Below are 20,156 nucleotides of genomic sequence, written 5' to 3' on the forward strand. Positions count from 1 at the left end.
CCGGTCATTGGATGTGGCTTTTCTACAACTGGCCCACTTTGAGGGTCAAATTCCATCGTTTAGGTTTTCAAAACGGACTTTTAGTAGTTTTCTATTTTTGTAAATTGTTTTCGGTTTAGGATTTATGTTATTGTAGTGTTTTATTTTATTAGGAGTTGCTATTTGAATTTGACTAAGATGAGGAAACCCTAGTCCTATATAAAGAGGGTCTAGTAGTTGTTTCAATCATTCAAGTTTATCAATAAAGTTCAGTTTTTTAGTATTAAATCTTCTTAGTTTCGGTTCTGTAGTCTTCAGACGAAGATCTAAGGCTTTTCATAGATTTCCGCTGCGTCAGAAAAACACTTCACTCAAAATTGTTTCCCTCTAACAATCGGAAAAAAATGAGTCGACTAATTTTGTACAAAGTCTTTGCACCCCTGATACTTTTCTTATTTTCCCAAATCACCCACCTTAAACAAGTCAAATGCACAAATTAAACACATTCTAGAACCTATCTCAATCAACTATCTAGATATTGAGACAAATCATATTCCGAGAGCACTCGTCTTGATCATGGTATGTGATGTTCAAATCCAACACGGATTAGAACCACTTTTGAGTGTCCTCATACAACCTTAAGATAGACTTAAGGGTATTATTCAAATTTTCATTTAGTTTCATGTTGCTTATGATGTATATACCATATTGTATGTAAAGACTCATGAAGTCCATGTCGAAAAATAAAAAATAGATTTTAGTGAAGTTTTGAAAGTGTAAATAATTATAGAGAAATGATAGAGAACAAGAAAATCCAGACATACTCTATACATACATCCTATGTGACTTGCCGTGATTCATTGTTTAGTGAATTAAAATCATGAAAAACACGAATCACAGCAAACCACATAAGATGTTTGTCTAGAGTATGTCTAAGTTTTTTTGTTCTCTATCATTTCTCTTACATAAATGAGACGTAAGAGCAGTTTCCAAAAACGGACAAAATCTATGGTCCTCATGGGCCAATTAAACCGTTGTACACTAATAGAGGCCAAAAGGTAAGTTAGTCACGGATTGGGGGCAAAACGGAATTAACCCAAAATATAAGGATCAACCGTAACCCTAACAAATCGCTTAGTAACCGGGGGTACAATTTATCCGGTTTTCATCCGGTTAGAACTTACAAGTGACGAAAGGAAAAGTTAGAGAGAGAGAGAGAGTATTTCTTACACAATTTAGCCTGGCACTCACTCTGTCAGATAAAAAAAAAGGGTTTAAAAACTTAAAAAATGTTTGATTAAACTATAGTCTTTCTCGATCGCGCTCCTCCCAAATCTCCAAGAAAAAACGAAGCCCTAGAACTTCCGCCATTAACGCTCTCATTATTTCCAGTAAGTATCCAACGTTCAAATATTCTTTCTCTCTCTCTCTCTCTCTCTCTCTCTCTCTAAAACTGCTTCATTTCTTTCTTCTACTGTTCAATCCATTTTTAGACGTCTTCCTTCCTCATTCACAAAAACTCTTTTCTACGTTATTTTTACAGCCTGGAATTTCTGAGATTGTAATTTAATGAATGCATTGAAGAGCTCTGAGCATGAACAGTATTAGTGTTTTATATTTTATCATCTGAAAAAGGTTTTTGAGAATAAGCAGATTAGTACTAACTAGTATTGGAATTTGAGGTCTGTTTTTTTTCTACTTAAGTATCAGATATGAATTTGATTCTTCTTTTTCATTGTTTAGCCATTTATAGTTGATTTTGCTTCTTCTTCTTCTTCTTCTTCTTGATTTTGAAGTGAATTTGATTTTTCTGTTTCTTGATAAAATATTTGTAGAGTAGTGAGAGTTGAAAATTAGATCCTTGAGGTTTAGTTTCAGTATGATTTATCTTTTTCTTTGTGATGGTTAAATCTTTAATTTGATTGATTCAATGGTTTTATACTGATCTAAATCTCCATTCTTTAGGTTTCTGGCGGGAATTGTTGTTTGAAGTAGCTCAACTGTGATATCAAACCTTTCGAAGCTTGGAGTGGTTTAGTTTTAAAGCAGTAGAGGATCAGAACGCAAGTTAGATCTTTAAGGTTTAATTTCATTCTCAATAATTAGCATAGTACAGAAGAGTACTTTGATTTTCGACCTTCTCTCTCTCTATCTCTCATGGAGAAAATTGATTGATCTGGAGTTTGATTCTCAGTTTTACTTGTTTTCTTGCAGATTGTTGAAGAATCAGAGAGACGAAGATGCTGACTTGCATAGCTTGTTCGAAGCAAGTAGGCGGTAGATCACTTCACGAAGCAGAAGATGAAGATACCACTGAAACCCCAAGGACTAAACAAGCTATCAAAACACTCAGGACTCAGGTATTCTAGTCTTACATTTCCGTCTTTCGATTAGATTTTTGTTTGTGGTTGATTCATTAACATATCTGATAAATAAACTTGAAAAGCAATTGGTTATGAGAGGGGGAATTCTATGAATTTAAGCTAGGACTTTAATAGATCAGAGGTGGACAATTTTCAGATCAAAGACATGGTAGTAAAGGCATCGGGAGCGTATAAGAACTGCAAACCTTGTTCTAGAACGTCAGGGCATCATCAACATCGTAATTATGCAGCGTCTGACTCCAGTACAGCTTCGGAAAGGCTTCATGGTTCCTATCATCGTACAGGGAGTTCGAGCTCAACGCCAAGGCAGTGGGGGAAGGAAATGGAGGCAAGGCTGAAGGGGCTTTCGAGTGGAGAAGGAACTCCACCTTCCCTGAGTGATAGAGTAGAGTCAGTTGTTCTAATGGGTGCGGATGAGGCTAAAGAGTGGGTAGCACAAGTTGAGCCTGGTGTTCTCATCACTTTTGTTTCGATGCCCGAGGGAGGAAATGACCTCAAAAGTATTAGATTCAGGTACTTTTTGCCCCCTTTCTTTGATAACTCCCAGTAATTACCATAGTGATAACCTCATGTTTTGTTATTATGTTGTCTTTTTTTCGTTTAAACCGTATTATGCAACTAATCTTGTGACTTGTGTTGTCGTATGGCCTATACATATTTGCCTTCATAGTGTCAAACGACCTTTCATTTTTGGACAGATGAATTGTCTTTTTCTTTGATAACACAAGAGATGGGTTATATTTCATTAGTGATCTTCAAATGTTTTTTTTCAAAAAACGAACACTTGTTTTGTTCGAATTAACTGTAGAACAGAGAGAGAGAGAGAGAGAGAGAGAGTTTTACTTTCAATGATTGATGAAATTTATTTTGCCCACTGAGTTGGATGGTCTCATTGAATTAAAAAACACAAATTATGGAACCACCTACCAGAATGGGTGCACCTTATTTTTTTTTCTTTTCTTGTTTGTATTCCATTATTTTTATAATTGCATTGCAGCTGCATTACGGACTAAAAGTTTCAACTTCTTTTTGTGCGATATTATCCATGCTCTGATTATGTCCAACTGAAAGGAATACCAACTGTACATAGAATGATAGTAAAAAAAAAAGTAGAGTTCAGTACTTCAGTTCTGCAGAAATGCTAAAGTTACTTGGCCGACTAGTTCAAAGGTCCAAATATGTTTGGCTCTCAAAACTTAGATATGTCGTTTTACTCTAATTTGCCACAGATGTCTTAGTAACTGCTTGAGTTGAAGATGGCAAGTAGGCTGTCCCTTTTAGGATAGAGTTGAGAACTTATGTCCTGCCAAATCATCCAAAAAAACTCTAACCACTCCAAATATTAAGGACCCTTTTAATACTTTCATTTGTTGGTCAATTACTAATTTATCTTCAAAATTGGTAGAAGTCACCTTTTAGAAAAGAAGAAAGGAAAGTTGAGTATGAAATTAGAAAACAAAGGAGAGACAAAATTGTGCAAGTTAAGCATGCACTTCGGTCGTTTTTTGTTGTATTTGAATGGTAGTGTGGTGACGAAAAATCCATCTACTTTGCCTTACTATTCTCCCAATCTTGTATGGCAAATCTGTTCTTACTTTTGTAGTTCATTTCTTTTTTACTTATTCTAAGTAGAAAATCTGTTGTTTATTTGGTTTTGTTAGTCGAGAGATGTTTGATAAATGGCAAGCTCAGAAGTGGTGGGCTGAGAATTATGATAAGGTCATGGAGCTTTACAATGTCCAAAAATTCAACCAACAAAGTGTCCCGCAATCAACCCCACCCAGGTCAGAAGACGAGGTGAGCTTCCTTGCTATTTGCTTGTTGTGAATAATGTGAATACGATAATATTAATGCAAATTACCTGCAAAAAAGATTTTAAGAAACAAGTGACAACAAGATTTGTTCACCAAAACTATTAATTATATGTTGCTTCTATTGTCATTATATGGCAATAAGTAAATAAATCAAAGTAAACATGTAGGATATGAATTCGCTTACAAAGCTAATTCTTGCACACGGCTGTGGGGTAGTAGTTGCGCGCGGTCGATGCCCCCGAGTAACTCAAGGATTTGATCGGACTCAGGGGTAGCCCAAGTAATTGCTGCGAAAACACATGGAGTTAATTTTTATGTTCGAAACTTCGAATGTTGGACCTTAATTTGAATCATTAGAGTAGAATTTGTGGCTTATGCATAAGAAATTATCATTTGTCTATCTATATGTGTATTCACTGCTTAGAGCGATGCTCGGTCAGTCGCTCCTAATCGCTTAGTGTATGTGAATATTATTCAAAGGCTATGGTATTCTCACTTTATGGCTTATTGATCCTCGAAAATTACATCGTTCACGAAATTTACCAATATAGTAGAATTTGTTTATTCTTGATAATTTTTAAATGTTTAATTGCTATTCTTATTAACTCAGAATTCAAAGATTGAATCTGCCGAAGATAGCCCAGTGACACCACCATTGAGTAAAGAACGTCTTCCTCGCAATTTTCAGCGTCCCGTGGGAATGGGCTATTCTTCTTCTGATTCACTTGATCATCACCCTATACAACCCCACCATCACCAGGAGTCTAATCTTAATTCAACCCCTAAATTATCAAGTATTAGTTGCTCAAAGACCGAGACATCTTCAATTGATGCTTCTGCAAGAACAAGTTTCTCAAGGGAAGGTGATCAATCTGGAGAACTTTCTATTAGTAATGCTAGTGATATGGAGACTGAGTGGGTTGAACAAGATGAACCAGGCGTTTATATTACTATCAGAGCATTACCAGGCGGTGTTAGAGAGCTCAGACGAGTTCGTTTCAGGTCAGTACACCTCTCTACCGTAAAAAAATTTGGTTTCTTTCTACTATTCTGAAACAACAAAGTAATTTTATATAAGACCACAAACCTCCTTGACCAAAACTTGGGTCATGCTCTCCTCAGTGAAAAGACCCACATTTTACCATCTAACTAAAGCGGGTTCGCTTCTGATTTTTTTGACATCGAAATGAAACTTTTCACAATTAGAATTTTAAATTGCAAATCCCTTTTTTTTTTCTCAATATTTAAAACACATGTAGACCTAAACTTATGAAAAATGTGATTGCTGTCCATTTCATCGGGCAAGTCGCCCCTACTTCGGAAGGAAGTACGACAACCATGGAGGTGTCTTTCATTATCAAATAGTACAAAAATTGATTTGGTGCCTCAAAATTATCTGAAGTTGCCAATGTTTCTGTCTTTTGTGTTTGGCTTATTTTTGGTTCAAAAATCAAATAAGATAAAGAATCAAGTTTTTCTTTTTTTGATGTTTTTTTTTTGAGAAATCGACTGCGATATACGTTAGTCGTAACAAGGCATTGATACATCATGAAGATGTGATGAGCACGATAACCGTCTAATTTAAACCATAATGAAAGAGGCCTAAAGCCCGACAAATTTATTACAATATTTACTTCAAACATGTTAAATTGTGTAAAGCTATCATGTTCACTTCAAACGTAAGGTGGGTGAACATCACCTCCGTCATCTGTTCACAGGTCAATTTTATATTAGGTTTATTGTATATAGAGTTTATCATGTAATGAGGAAATTGCAGTCTGGAGAACAACACAAACCAGACCTTGCCCCCTCGTGCATAACCCTAAAATGTTGTGCCATCCACAGATATTACTAGTTGACTAGTGAGTTTGCTAAAAAACATACAAGTTTTTGTTTTCTCCCAAACAAGAAAAGAATCTTAAAATCATTTCTACTTTTTGACCGTTGCATTGAGGAATGATAGAGAGTACTTTAAATGTTCGATTTTGGTCGTTAAATTTTATTTTTTTTTGTATGGTGGTGGTTATGCAGTCGAGAAAAGTTTGGAGAGATGCAAGCAAGGATTTGGTGGGAAGAGAATAGGGCAAGAATACATGAGCAATACTTGTAATTCCGCGATTCAATTCTTACGTTGTGGTGGTAGTGGTGGGGTGACCCGGTGGTGGTGGTCGTCGTGATAGTCCGGAACTTCAGTCTCCTGATCTTGTGTCATCACCGGGTAGTGGTTGTGATACTCGGACGCTCCAATCTCCTGATAGTGTGTTATCATTTGCTAGATCAGTGATTCAGTGTACTACAAAATCTTCGAACAAGTTCCAAATCTCAAATTGCTTAATCACAGAAAGTAATGAGATTAAACAGATCGACTGGTGCAATACAAATAGAATATATTTAGGGAGTTACGGGCACCCATATCAGCAACAATTAATTTATTCACTCTTTGTTCCCACCACCTTACAAAAAATAATAAGTTTGATTTATTTGGAGGCGGAGGAAGAAGTAATTGATTATTATGAAGATGTAGTTTTGATGATAATTGAATTCTTGGCGGTGTACTCCTTTTCCTTGGTTCAAAAGTCAGCTCTAAAAATATTTTTCATATAAGGTTTTTAACAAAGACAGTAGTGTTGCGTATTGAGCAAATATATTTATGAGCGGCTTAGTCAGCCCGACTTGGTCAAAAGACGGGCCAAGCCAGCCTGAGTTACCCTTTGGTTCCGGATCGGGTATTGTTTTTAGATGGGCGGGCTAGTCTGATTTGGATCAGCATAAAGCCCGACTTGCCGCCCGACCCGTCCCAACGTTTGTAATTTTGAAAATATTTTGTTCTTCTAAATTTTAAAGAGAAATAAGAGTCGACTTTACCCGTTTTAGTCGGCCCACAGGCCAGACCGCCTGGGACTAGGTTTGGCCATTTCGGACTTTCGGTCCCATCGGACTAGGATAAATATTGTTTCGGCTTGGTCTGACACAGAATTATTTGAACGCGGTTAAATTGGGCCTGGCCCAAAGCCCAACCTAACCCGGGAAGAGCAACACTAAAGAGAGCCAAGCGTATTCGTATTTCCTCCAAAGCTTCAGAGATTGTGTTCCTTTCTTTGGTAGTTTCGTTCCGTCTGTCTCATTAGATTTTACCGACACTTAATAAAATAGTCTCTTACAAAATGCCGATATCGAAGGGGAAATGTTGAATATCCAACACCACCTGCTCTAGCTAAAGCATGAGTATGTTTATGGCCTAACACACTTCTGCCATACAGACTAACACTTCCTCATATGAGGTCTTCGTCCCTCCCCTCCGCCAGGGGCTGATTTTAAAGGCGCTGGCAAATGTGTCATTGGCCCTCCCTCAAAGCAAAATTTGGAAGAAGATTGTGAGGAAAGGAGGCGGCAATAACACATTTAGGGGACGTTTTTAAAATTCCCCCTCCCTCCCTCAGAAGAGTTGGCTATTAACTATAAGTAGCCTTTAGGTTGTATCCTTGTCTTTGAAATATGCAAGCCAATGAAGTCAAGTAATATTAAAGGGCGGGTAAAATTAGTGCTTGAAGTATAAAATGTCTTTGATTAATGTTCTAAAGCATTCTTTGATTAATGTCTTCGATTAAAACAAGTTCTCTATCATTGTCAGTGGCTTAAGCGAGAAGCTAGACTACAAAGCATTCTTCAAACTATTGCTAAATTTTCTCTAAATTCGAAAATATATATTTTCCAAATGTACTTTCGCCAGCACTTAAAACACGTTTAGATATAGGGCATATCATGATTTTCTCCAAATGCGAAAAACGTTCATAGTATGCTACTTGCATTGCTAACATTCTCTTTCTCTTGGATGATTATAAACAAAATAAGATAGATTACTAGGTCTCCCGTCATGTTCATTAGTATCTCATGTTGCAGTCTGTTTTTACTAGTAACATATGGTTATGTGTTTCCAAACACAAAAGAACCATGATAGGATGCTTAGAGAATTCAGAGGAATTTCAACTGAAATATATGAGGTTGAAGGTTGAATTTTGCCCAATCTATCATAAGACAAAAAAATTGACGAAATGCGACCGTCCACGTTAGATTTTTGTTGGGTGGTTTTGAGTCTCTTTCCTTATAAAAGCTAGCTCGAGAAGTAAGGATTCTCCCGCATTGTTAAATCACCCTCTACCCCTTCACAACCAATGTGATATTGTCCCAACAATCTCTCCCCCACTCAGTAGCTCTTGACTTCAATAGCTATTGGCCCGAGACTTGTTATATCTGGGCTCTGATATCAGTGTTGGGTGGTTTTGGGCAGGATCATGTTTGAGGGGGGCGGGCAGGGCGTCCTCCCTGTCCCCCCACCAAACATGGGCCCAATCTCAACTTTCATGTATCAAATATTATTAACACTAAGATCATATACTCGTAATGTGTGCGGCTCAGTGGAGAAAAGATTGTCATGTGCGTGAATAGTTATGGGTTTGACTCCACTGAAGAGCATTATTTTATTTTATTTTAGGGTGGTTCTATATGCGCCCATACTTTTTGTAGTTGACACCCCTATGAATTCAACAAGTTCTTATTGTATTTAACGATGTTTCAAATATTCTAGGGTTTCATGGTTTTAGGGACATTTCAACCTTATTTTTATACTAGTACAAATGAAATTAGACTCCGTGAGCATGGATATCTCCCTTATTTCATGGTTTCGTGAATAATTTAATGTCATTTATATTATTGAATAATTTTGAATATTTATTTACTGATATGTTAAATACATTTTCAACTTTATGTTAACGTATTAGAGGGCCTCCCATAAAATTTGGCCCCAGACCTCAGATTCTCAGCCACATCTGGGTCTCTCTCAAGTCTCACCCCAAAAACTAGTTCAAGAAATAAAGCTTCCCCCACACTTATTAACTCAACCCCTACCCCTGACACACCCAAATGTGGGATTAGCCCAACAATCCCCTCCTTGCACGTTGGCTTTTAACTTCAATAGCTATTGGGCCCACAACTTATGTGGGGATCATCTCAACAATCTGTCCTCACACATTAACTCTTAATTGAACAGTTATTGGGTCGAGACTTGTTTTACCCGACCTCTGATACCATTGTTGAGTGGTCTTGGGTCTCTCTTATTCCAAAAGCTAGCTCAAGAGGTAAGTTTCTCCCACACTTATTAAACCACCCCATGCCCCTTCCACAACCAATGTGAGATTATTCTGACAATCTTCCCCTCACACCTTGGCTCTTATCTATCCCACAATCTCTTTTTCTATAATAGTCCCACATTGCTCAGAAGAGTGTCCAGAGACTGGGCTATATGTGTAAGCTCAAACTTAGTAAGTACCGAGGCCTTTTGGGTAGGCTTGTGGTGCCTTCGCCAAGGACAAAACCCCGTACCTGTGTGAGGTGGTTAAAGCGGGGACAATATCGGCAACTGCTAAGGCTTGGGGCGTTACAAAGTGGTATCAGAGCCGAGGACGGCTCTTCGCTAAGGGTGGGGGATTGTAATAGTCCCACATTGCTCAGAAGAGTGTCCGGAGACTGGGCTATATGTGTAAGCTCAAGCTTAGTAAGTACCGAGGCCTTTTGGGTAGGCTTGTGGTGCCTTCGCCAAGGACAAAACCCCGTACCTGTGTGAGGTGGTTAAAGCGGGGACAATATCGGCAACTGCTAAGGCTTGGGGCGTTACATTTTCACACATTGGCTCTTAATTAACTTCAATAGTTATTGGACTGAGACCTGTTATGCCTGGCTCTCATATCAGTGTTGGGTGGTTTTGAACATCTTTCACCCTAAAAGATAGCTCAAAAGGTAAGATTTCTCCCAAAAGGTAAGATTTCTCCCACACTTATTAACTCACCCTTGCTCCTTCTACAACCATAGTGGGATTATTCTAACAGGATTTTGTACGAGTTTTTCCAGCATGCTAACACTTTTGAATACTTAATGTTGAAGTCCTGCTCTTTGCCATTTATGTTTAAGCTTTTTCTTTCCTTATTTGGTGAAAAATCATGTTTAAGCTTGAAGTATAGACATGTTTACTAAGGTTTAGCCTCTACCCTTCAACAACTTAAAAAAAAAGGTCTGGCCGTCTAGGGTATGGCATTGAAGTGGGAGTTCCTCCAAGATAGATTGTGCTCAAAGAAGCATCACCGGGAGAATTGTTTCGAGAATGGTACCAATGTGAATGAAACAAGTGGATTCTAGTGGTATTTGTGGATATATGCATGGAATGATACCATTTTTCTTTTGTCTATTGAAGAGATATATCAGTTTTCACCAACATGCCCCAACCGCCATATGTCAATTTTCTCCCGCTAGTGTCGCGTTTAGTGTTTATAGAGAAGTGCTAAACCACTCGGTTTTTGGATTCAACTACGGGCTGAAAGACGACGTGATCGGCCCAACTGGTCAGGTCATTTCTCTCTCCTCACGACCTAACCAATTAGGGCCGAACACGTCACCTTTCAACCCGTTATCGGTCTCAAAAGTCGGGTCGTCTTAGCATTTTTTGTCTTTATAAGAGTTGTGGTGTGTCCCTTCTTGCAATAAACATATCATTTTTAGCTGTCATAATTTGAGGTGAGTTAGTAGTGGTAGTCTTGGTTAGTGTCAAGAAAACTTTTAAAAAAGACTTCTCTATAGTTAAAAAAGGACAAGGATTTGTAATTTAATTACGTCTTCGTTTCAGATGATAATTGTATAAATGGGTTGTTAAATACGACAAAAAAAAGGAGAAAAAGGGCGGGCATTTTTCAATTTTTTTTGAATTTGTTGTATAAGGAATTACAGTTAAACCAAATGTTGATGATGCTCTGCAAATAAAGCATCTACAATTAATAAAACGTTTCAGATGAGCTGTAATCATTAGACAAAATGCACTTTGTATTGAAAATCATAATTATCTATTTTCTTTAGTGAGCTCGTCCACAAATTGTTGTCATTAAGACATTTCCCGCTGTCACTAATACTCAGGATAAATCTGCCTTGTGTTAAAAATCACGACTCACATTGTCAAAACAGAAATGAGATCTTTTACCACCAGACATCTGTAATTGGTTATAAACTATCCCTGATAAATTTAACTGAATCCCAAAAATCGACTCGCTTAAAAGCATCTATTCATTTGATTTGTAAATTACTTTATAACCTTTTCCGTATGCAGTAAATTTGAAAAAGAAAATATGAAAATTCTAATTTTATTTTTATCTCTGTTACTAATAGCTATGCTTCTAAAATTTTAAAATGTATCAAATATAACACCCCATTGTACCATAAATTAGTTGTAGTGGTTTGGAATTATCCATTTTAAATGAAACGTTTATTTTCTATGTGGATAAAATGTTAAATGGAAAAGAATTAGGACACTTAGACTAATTGAGGCTGACCACGTCACCTTAAAGCCCGTTATCGGCTTCAAAAGTCAGGGGGTCTTAGCATTTTTGGTCTTTATAAAGGTTATGTTGTTTCCTTCTTCCAATAAACATGTCACGGTTAGCTGCCATAATTTGTGGTGAGCTATTAGTGGTAGTCTTGATTCGTGTCGAGCAAACTTTTAAAAAGGACTTCTCTATAGTTAAAGAAGGATAAAGATCTGTAACTTAATTTTATCTTCGTTTCAAATGATAACGGTATAAATGAGTTGTTAAATACGACAAAAAAAGAAGAAAAAGAGCGGGCATTTTTCAAAATTTTTTAAACCTGTTGTATAAGGAAAACGTTACAGTTAAACCAGATGTTGGTGATGCTCTGCAAATAAAGCATCTACAATTAATAAGACGTTTCAGATGAGCTGTAACCATTAGACAAAACACACTTTGTATTGAAAATCATAATTATCTATTTTCTTTATTGAGCTCGTCCACAAATTGTTGTCATTAAGACATTTCCCACTGTCACTAATAATCAAGATAAATATGCCTTGTGTTAAAAATCACGATTCACATTGTCAAAACAGAAAATGAGATCTTTTACCATCAGACATCTGTAATTAGTAAAGACGTTACACAGTATCCCTGATAATTTGATTGAATCCCAAAAATCGACTCGCTTAAAAGCATTTATTCATTTGTTTTGTAAATTACTTTATTAACCTTTTTCATATTCAATAAATTTGAAAAAGAAAATATGAGAATTCTAATGTTATTTTTATCTATGGTACTAATAGCTATGCTTCTAAAATTTTAAAATGTATCAAATATAACAACCAATTGTACCATAAACTAGTTGTGGTGGTTTGGAATCATCAATTTTAAATGAACCGTTAATTTTATATGTCGATGAAATGTTAAATGGAAAAGAATTATGACAATTATATCAACCAACTCATAAAAGAATCATGCTAGGTTAAAAGAGAAGGACTAATAAGAAAGTTTCATGATTATAAAATAACTTTGAGGGAAACGACACTAATAATACAATAGTAATCAAACAATAACTAAAATGTTATATACACAATGAGGAAATAAGTACAAATTTGCAAGAATTGAAGGACCAAATTATCAATTTTGGATAGGTAAGAAGGAGAAAGAAAAGGAAAACGAAAAAGAAATATTTTACTTCCCTAAAATGTGAAAAAGGTTATTTTAGTAATTGTCATATTCAAATAAGAAAGTCTTCTGAAATTGGTGAAAGGGTATTTATGTCAAATCAATAGGCATAAATATTAAGCAGAGAAACAAAGCTTTATTAGCAGCAGTCTTCCCTGTTAAAAACCAATTTCAAAACCCTGGTTTCTCAAACCTCTCTCTCTCTCTCTCTCTAAAACCCTTCACTTTCTCTCTCTAAAACCTAGTTTTCTCATTCGACTGTTCCAAAATAAACAAAACCCCTCTCTCAGATTTCAACTATTTTCTCTTACCCCAAGTTTTTCTTCTCTGTTTTGCTTCCCCTCGACCTCTCCCTGAGGTTTCTGTGTGTGTGTTTTTTGGGGTGAGTTTTCTGCTTTCTTTCTCTCTAGGAAACGATGGTGCCTACTACCCGTTTTGAAGGAACTCCAAAGGTATCTCCTGGTGTTCATAAAACCATCCTATCTATAAAGGAAATAGTCGGAAATCATTCTGAGGCAGAAATCTATACTATGCTTAAAGAAAACAACATGGATCCTAATGAAACAGCACAGAAGTTGTTGAACCAAGGTGAAATTCTTGATTATACTATTTTTTTTTTCCTTTTTTTAGTTTAGGGTTATGATTTTCTTCAGTTTTTTTTTACTTGTGCACTAAGATTTTGACCTAAAGGTTTTTTATTGTAAATAATGTTGTTAATGGCCTTGGTTTATTGAAAACTATAGTCTATAAATTTCATGAAGCTACAATTTTTTTGAAATTGCATGAAACTACTTTTTTCATAAGGAAAAAATAGTAATGGTTGAAGTAATATTGACATCAAAAGCTGAAGCTTGCCAACGTTAATGGTTGCTTTGGCGATATAGTACGGTTTATGTTTTGGTCGTTGCGTTTTACTAGTTTTTTCTGATATTAGGTTTGAGTTGTCGAGTGGTGATTTTATATTATATGGTAATTTCTGTTAGTTTGACCTATTATTTAGATATGTAGAGATAATGTTGTTACTTGGAGTAGTCTTTGGAGATTCTTTGCTTTGGACATTATTCAAACTTCGTAATATAAAGTTCACAAAGATACAACATGTGAAGAAATATAAGTGAAGTTGTGTTCATTTAGACATGTCCAGATTCAACTAAACCTCACTCTGGAGCTATGCTGACGGCCCAACACCTGGGTCTGGCTTGGTCGGGTGGGAGTCAATATGGCGTGGTCAGGTCAGGGACTTGTGTATTACTTGATTAGGCCAGGGGCCTCGGTCTTGCTTGGCTTGGCACAGGACCCTGGTCTTGCTTGTTCTTACGGAGGACTCTGGTCTTCTTGTTCGTGCCGTGGACCCTGGTCTTGCTTGTTTGGGCCCGAGATCCGTGTCTTGCTCGGGTGGGACTAGATGGTTTGACTTGGTCCGGCCAGAGACTTTGGATGGGTCTTGGCTTGGTCCAGATCGATTCCCCAGGTTGAGTAACTCTAGAGTTACCCTACCAAGCTTGGTCAAGATGCATATGCATGCATGTGTACTTAAAGTTATATACTTATATATGTACATATGTTTCTTATATGGTAATGTGACTATTGTAACATCATCCTGTCGTTCCATAAACACGAAAACAGTTTGAAAAAGATAGAATGAAAAGGAAATGAACAGGACGGAACACTTGGTTGGAGTTCGCCAGACTCGTGTTAGGTACTCTGCAGCCCAAGCAGAGACAAAAGTAATTTAAGATTCTGACTGCATTGTCACGGTGTCATGGAGGGGATTTCCTCAAGTAAAATAATTTGGTTGTTGTGGAAATTAGGGACCTATGGTATCTTCTAAAACCCTAAAATCACGAAGAAATTTATTAATTTCTTGAATGGTGGCAAGTTCAATTGGAGCAAGGGTTCACTTCGATAGGACTACATATCCTGCATTTTTTTTAAATAATCGGTGTCGTGTTTTAACGTTTTTTATTGCTTAACTAATATATCCTTTCAACCTTAAATAACCATTACTCTGAATGGTTTGTTTTTGGTTTCACTAGAACCGTTTCGTGAAATTAGCTTAAATTGTTTTAAATTCACATCAGGCAGTTCAGATCTTACGATGATTGTTGAAGCTGTATTTTCACCCTGTTTAAATCATAAGTGTGCTATATTAGAGGCACCTATCATCTTGGGATGTCCGATTATTTTTTTTTCTATTTATATGATATATGGGTTCTCGAAATTGCCCTCGTCTAGGGAAAGTACAATGTCTATGGTGCTTTCTTGATCTACCGAGTTCCTTAATTGCTCAGTTCTCTATTTTCTTTAACTTATCTAAAGAAACTAGTACTACATATGTACACTACGTTGTATTTCTACTGTGAGATAGTTATGCATATCTAATACTATTTCACACTTTAGTTGCCTTGAAAATTTTATTGGTTAGTTGACACTTCTTGGCTTTTAACTTCACTGAAAACCGTATATTTCGTTAATTTTTTAGTGTAACATACCTTCTTTCTTACTTCCATCCATCTCTTATGTTTGATGTATATTGCTCAGATCCATTTCGCGAGGTGAAGAGGAAAAGAGACAAGAAGAAAGAGGTATAATGTTATGACCTTTTCAACATATAGTTATAGTAATTTGACAGAGTACTAATTTTTTTTCGTTTAGTAGTCACTCTACATGTAATCATGTGCTCACCGAGTCATGTTTTAAAGGGTCAAGTGTGTGAATTTAATGGAACATTGAGATTACTGTTTGACAAGATTAAGGTATTACCTGTTCAAATTCACCGAAAAGTCTGAAGGTATGAGTCCTAATTGAGGGACTATCATGGTTAAAAGATCAAATTTATGAAACTCTATAGTGTTGTTGTGTTTCTTTTACGCTGTCTAGTAAGGACCATGGGGAATCACCAGGATATTACCAAGTTTCCATTTTTCAAAACTTAAAGCTGAATCTGTCGAGATCCAGTATGCTATTTATTTTGTTTTTGAGTTTTCCTTTAGCATTTGAGTATAAATTGATAAACATATCAATATATCATTTCAGAATACAGGATTTAGTGGGTCTGCCGAACCAAGAAAACAGGCTGAGAATACTGTAAAAGGGCACGCTGCAAGTACAAGTGTCATTTCTAGAAGAGGAGGTCCCACTCGTAATTCTTTACCTGGTAACGTGAACTCATTACAAACTGAATACTTTCCTTAGGTTCTGTTTGTTTTTTTTAATAATCTGAAATTGAATAATGTTTATGTGTAAAATTAGTAGTATTTATTTTTGCTCTTATCTCTCTAATTGAGTTAAATCTTAAAACAGGCTTGTTACTCCAATCAAATGTGTTTTAAGCTAAAAATTAAGTCTGAATTTAGGAAGATCTGATTTTACTAAAGGGAAAACTGTATACAAAGGTTCATGCTATACAAGTTCCACAAATAAAATTCATATTAGACTTGGAACCCGTAGAAAACAAACACCACCTTAGTCTTATCTAATTTTTGAAAGTTTGTTTACCGTACACTGCAAGGACCACCTCTTCTGAAACTGGTTTAACCCGCATCTTTGATTTTCATGATTTGTAAGTGATTGCGGATAACTGCTCTTTCTGCAAAAAAATCTGTTACTGGTTTATTAGTTTGCTTGCTGATGGATTGACCTCACCAGATACAGGAGCCAGCCGGGAATTCCGTGTTGTGAGAGATAACAGGGTTAACCAAAATGCAGTTAGGGAGATAAAGGCTGTGCACATATTACCAACTCAACGACCGAGATCTGGCAATGTGCAAGAGACACAAAATATTAGTGATAAAAGGTTTATCTTATCGACTTTTTTCCAAATTTCTATTGAAGTATGATATATTTATAGTCATGTATTAACTGTTAAAATATAAAATAGTTGTTTTTCGTCTATTCCAACTGTTGTGTTGTTTTATTTTGTAGGTCAATTCATGTTGATAGAAGAGATACACATATCAGAAACTCAGACACTTTCAAGTCATCTCCGGCTTCTAATAGACCAATTTCTGCATCCGGAAAAAATCAGGTTCCCAAGTTAAATGAGACACAGGGGAAAGAATCATCTGCAGAAATTCGGGCAACCAGCATAGATTCTAGGGTGGAGAGAGAAAAACCTTCTGTTTCTCAATCACATTCTGCAACTACCAATTCTGTACTTGGTGTTTATTCTTCATCCTTGGATCCTGTTCATGTTCCATCTCCAGATTCCAGATCTTCTGGTAATGTTGGGGCCATTAGACGAGAGGTTGGAGTTGTTGGAGTTCGAAAACAAACTTCTGCAAATCTGGCTAAAAATTCATCTGCTCCAATCAGTTCTTCCATTACTCCAGTTTCCGCGAAAGACGCTTCGGCAACTTCAGGAACAGTTGAATCCTCTAATGCACCGAACAAAAGTGACCCTTCAGGTCAAAAACCAGTTCCTGAATCAACTGTTCCGGCTGCCAAATCATTCTTGAGTAATCATCATAGTGGTAGACAATATCAGCAAGTTGTCGGTCATCAAAAAGGTTTGATTTTTTTAGCATAATTCTTTTCTGGTACTGTGCACGCCTAGAAATTTACTATCTTATACTGATGTTATAGCTTCATTCAACATAAAAACATAGTAAGGCGTGGCATTTGTTGGAATTCCATTGTTCACGAACGTATAGATGATAGTGTCTGATGATACGTTTAGATAGAATACAACACTTATTTCATAATCGCAAATGATAGGTGATCATAAACTAACATTCCGAAGTTATTAATTGGACATCTTCGTGGTAGTTAGAGGGCCATGACGTTGATGCCAAGTGTTATCTGTTCATTGTTATATTTACATTTAGATGTTAACACTTATTTTTCTAATTAGGTTCCTTCTTGCAGCTCCTCAGTATAACAAGGAATGGAAGCCGAAATCGAACCAGAAGTCCACTCTTACGAGCGCCGGAGTAACAGGAACAAGTAGCACCCCTGTTTCACCTCCTGTTACCAATTCACCAGAATTGACGAAGGAAGTAGATCACTTGAATGATAAGCTATCACAAGTAAACATCTTTGAGAATCAGCACGTGATCATACCACAGCACCTCCGAGTTCGTGAGGCGGACAAGACGCACCTGACTTTTGGCAGTTTCGGGGCAGTATCTGACTCAAATAGTACTGCTGCCTCTGGGTTTCAACCACTTGAAGAAGCAGACCAACCAAATCTTGAACCTTCTATGAGGTACGTGTTATTTATATTTGACCTACTTAGTTTGGGAATAGCACCAAGTCTATATATGTTCTTCAGTTTATGTTATTGAATTTTGGGAGAAGAGCTAAATAATGCAAGTCATTGTAACAGCGTTTCAGCTCCTCCGTATTCTACTGAAGAGAATGCAAAGAAAGAACTTTCTCCATTGGATCCTGTTGGGAATTCCGGATCTGATTCTCTTGAATCTGTTGAGGCCTCTCAGCACATACCTGAAAATAACGAATCTACGAGTCCAGGAAATCTGGATAACTATGTAGATATCAGCAAGTCACATGCTCTTCCTGAGATACAACAGCAGCAGAATGCCCCTGAAGTTTCAAGTTTCTCTGTGAGTCATCTGCTTAGTTCACTCTTTTTGTTTTAATGCCATGGATTTTTATTCTAAAATGACACTTAATAGTTTGAAGTGAGTAACAAGGCTCGGTCAATCATTCATGATTTTGTGTTTCCCTTGTTCTGTATTCAGGTATACGACCAGCAGACTGGGTATGACATGCGATTTTTCAGGCCATCAGTAGATGAGTCTGTCCGCGATCAAGGTCAACAACAGGAGGTATGCTAATAATGTTCTAAATGAGTTGTTGCAGGGATCTCTTTCTCTCTCTATCTCTCTCTCACTCTCACTCTCTTTCCCTTTGGAAAGTCTCATTGCAATGATCTTTTCATCCGCAGGCCCTTGGATCTCATGTGATTACTACCATCCCCGCATCAACAATGGCAATGATGCGACAGCAATCTGTTGGCCAACTGTATCCGCAAGTTCATGTCCCCCATTACCCAAATTTCGTTCCATACCGGCACGTGTATTCACCGTTCTACTTTCAGTCACCGGGTTATGCAGGTAATCCTTCTTACCCTAATCTTTCAGACATCATCAGCTACTCAATGATGCAAGGAGCCAGCTCCCGTTTAGCTGCTAATAGTCTCAAATATGGAACCTCACAGTTTCACCCCATTACTGCAGGCAATCCTTCAGGTTTCGGAGGTTTTGCTAATCCGGGCGGATATCTGATTGGTGCCCAGGGCGGTTTAGGGGGTGCTAGTGGACTTGAGGAGTCAACCAGGATGGAGTACAAAGATGACAGAAACCTTTACGTACCCAGCCACCAGGTAAAATATCCTAAGGTCAAACCCACCCATTCTCTTAGGAAGAGCCCTCCATGCAAATACGCTCAAAACCTTTATATATTTCATATTCGAAACATGTCTTTCACTGTTTATTGGAAGTGCACTCAAACAGCAAATTTAACTTTTTCCAACAAATGCACATTTTTTACGAGATCCATGTGTGTAACTCGTTGGATCGTAATTGGGCTCGAAGGTAGCCTAAGACAATCCCTGGCCAAACCCCAAGTCATGTATGAAATTTTGAGTAATTGGAAGTTGAATTTGAATTATATATTACTGTTTAGTAGTGTTGCTGGTGGTTCATAACTTTAATAGTATTTTTCTTAAAAGCGTTTTGCGACATTGCAGGTAGATACTTCCGAGTTTTGGACCCAGACACCGAGGGAGCTTCCGGGAGTCCAAGCAACTCCATTCTTCAACGTACAAGGGCAAGCTCCCCATGGACAATACTTGCAGTCACAAAGTGGACATGCTTCTTTCTCTGGCCCTCCATCTCAATCTGCTGCACATATGCAGTTTCCAGGAATGTATCATTCAACTGCACAACCACCAATTGGAAACACACACCACATGGTCCAAGGAATGGGTGGGAATGTCGGAGTCGGCATGGGATCGGCAGCTCCTGGAGCTCAGATAAGTTATCAACAGCATCAAATTGGTCATCTTAGTTGGCCCCAAACTTTTGAGAATGTTTATTCAATACCCCATCAGTAAAAGGGGGCAAGGGTTTAGGATACAAGAAAGCTATAGTTAAAAGGTTTATCAGTTCTTGTGAAATGAAAGAAATTCTTGAGGTTTCTTCTTTTGTTTTTAAGCACTAATTGAAGTTGGTTATTTTACCTGTTTCATATGAATATTCTGAAACCAGTAACTAACTAAATTTGCATAACCTTCATCAAAAAAAAAAAAAAACTAAATTTGCATAAAATGAAAGTGATTCACAAATCCAACAATTCCATTGAGGGTGCCTCTAAAGGCTGCCCACACCTTTGTCTTAGGGCTGCCACACCTTGTCTTAGGGCTATCACTCCATAGACGCCCCACTTTTTTTGGTTTGTCTATAGGCGTCCAGAAGGCTGTCTGA

The 20,156-nt window shown here is 37.2% G+C and overlaps 2 protein-coding genes across 4 annotated transcripts; both read left to right on the forward strand.

The window, feature by feature from the left end:
- Positions 1–1,114: 1,114 nt before the first annotated feature.
- On the forward strand, positions 1,115–6,713 carry LOC147539227 (protein Brevis radix-like 2). 2 transcript variants are annotated; one of them, XM_086643607.1, is made up of 7 exons: positions 1,115–1,370; positions 1,945–2,060; positions 2,194–2,339; positions 2,500–2,876; positions 4,025–4,160; positions 4,788–5,179; positions 6,209–6,713. In XM_086643607.1, the coding sequence occupies exons 3-7, from the start codon at positions 2,220–2,222 to the stop codon at positions 6,285–6,287; spliced, it is 1,104 nt and encodes a 367-aa protein (XP_086499733.1). In that variant the 5' UTR covers positions 1,115–1,370; positions 1,945–2,060; positions 2,194–2,219; the 3' UTR covers positions 6,288–6,713. The 2 variants fall into 2 exon arrangements, with proteins under 2 accessions (XP_086499733.1, XP_086499734.1); XM_086643608.1 differs by having other exon boundaries at positions 1,197–1,661.
- A 5,764-nt stretch (positions 6,714–12,477) lies between these two features.
- Positions 12,478–19,920, forward strand: LOC147539228 (dentin sialophosphoprotein, putative (DUF1296)). 2 transcript variants are annotated; one of them, XM_086642088.1, is made up of 11 exons: positions 12,478–13,296; positions 15,250–15,293; positions 15,745–15,865; positions 16,357–16,504; positions 16,633–17,216; positions 17,575–17,914; positions 18,035–18,272; positions 18,411–18,497; positions 18,617–18,785; positions 18,909–19,054; positions 19,421–19,920. In XM_086642088.1, exons 1-11 carry the CDS (start codon positions 13,125–13,127, stop codon positions 19,784–19,786), a joined length of 2,415 nt encoding a protein of 804 aa, XP_086498214.1. In that variant the 5' UTR covers positions 12,478–13,124; the 3' UTR covers positions 19,787–19,920. The 2 variants fall into 2 exon arrangements, with proteins under 2 accessions (XP_086498214.1, XP_086498213.1); XM_086642087.1 differs by having other exon boundaries at positions 12,503–13,296; positions 18,617–19,054.
- Positions 19,921–20,156: the final 236 nt, after the last annotated feature.

The sequence above is a fragment of the Eschscholzia californica genome, unplaced genomic scaffold (assembly GCF_041429995.1).
Source record: "Eschscholzia californica isolate CP2 unplaced genomic scaffold, dmEscCali1.0.p SCAF_5, whole genome shotgun sequence".
In the NCBI taxonomy this organism is placed as follows: Eukaryota; Viridiplantae; Streptophyta; class Magnoliopsida; order Ranunculales; family Papaveraceae; genus Eschscholzia; species Eschscholzia californica.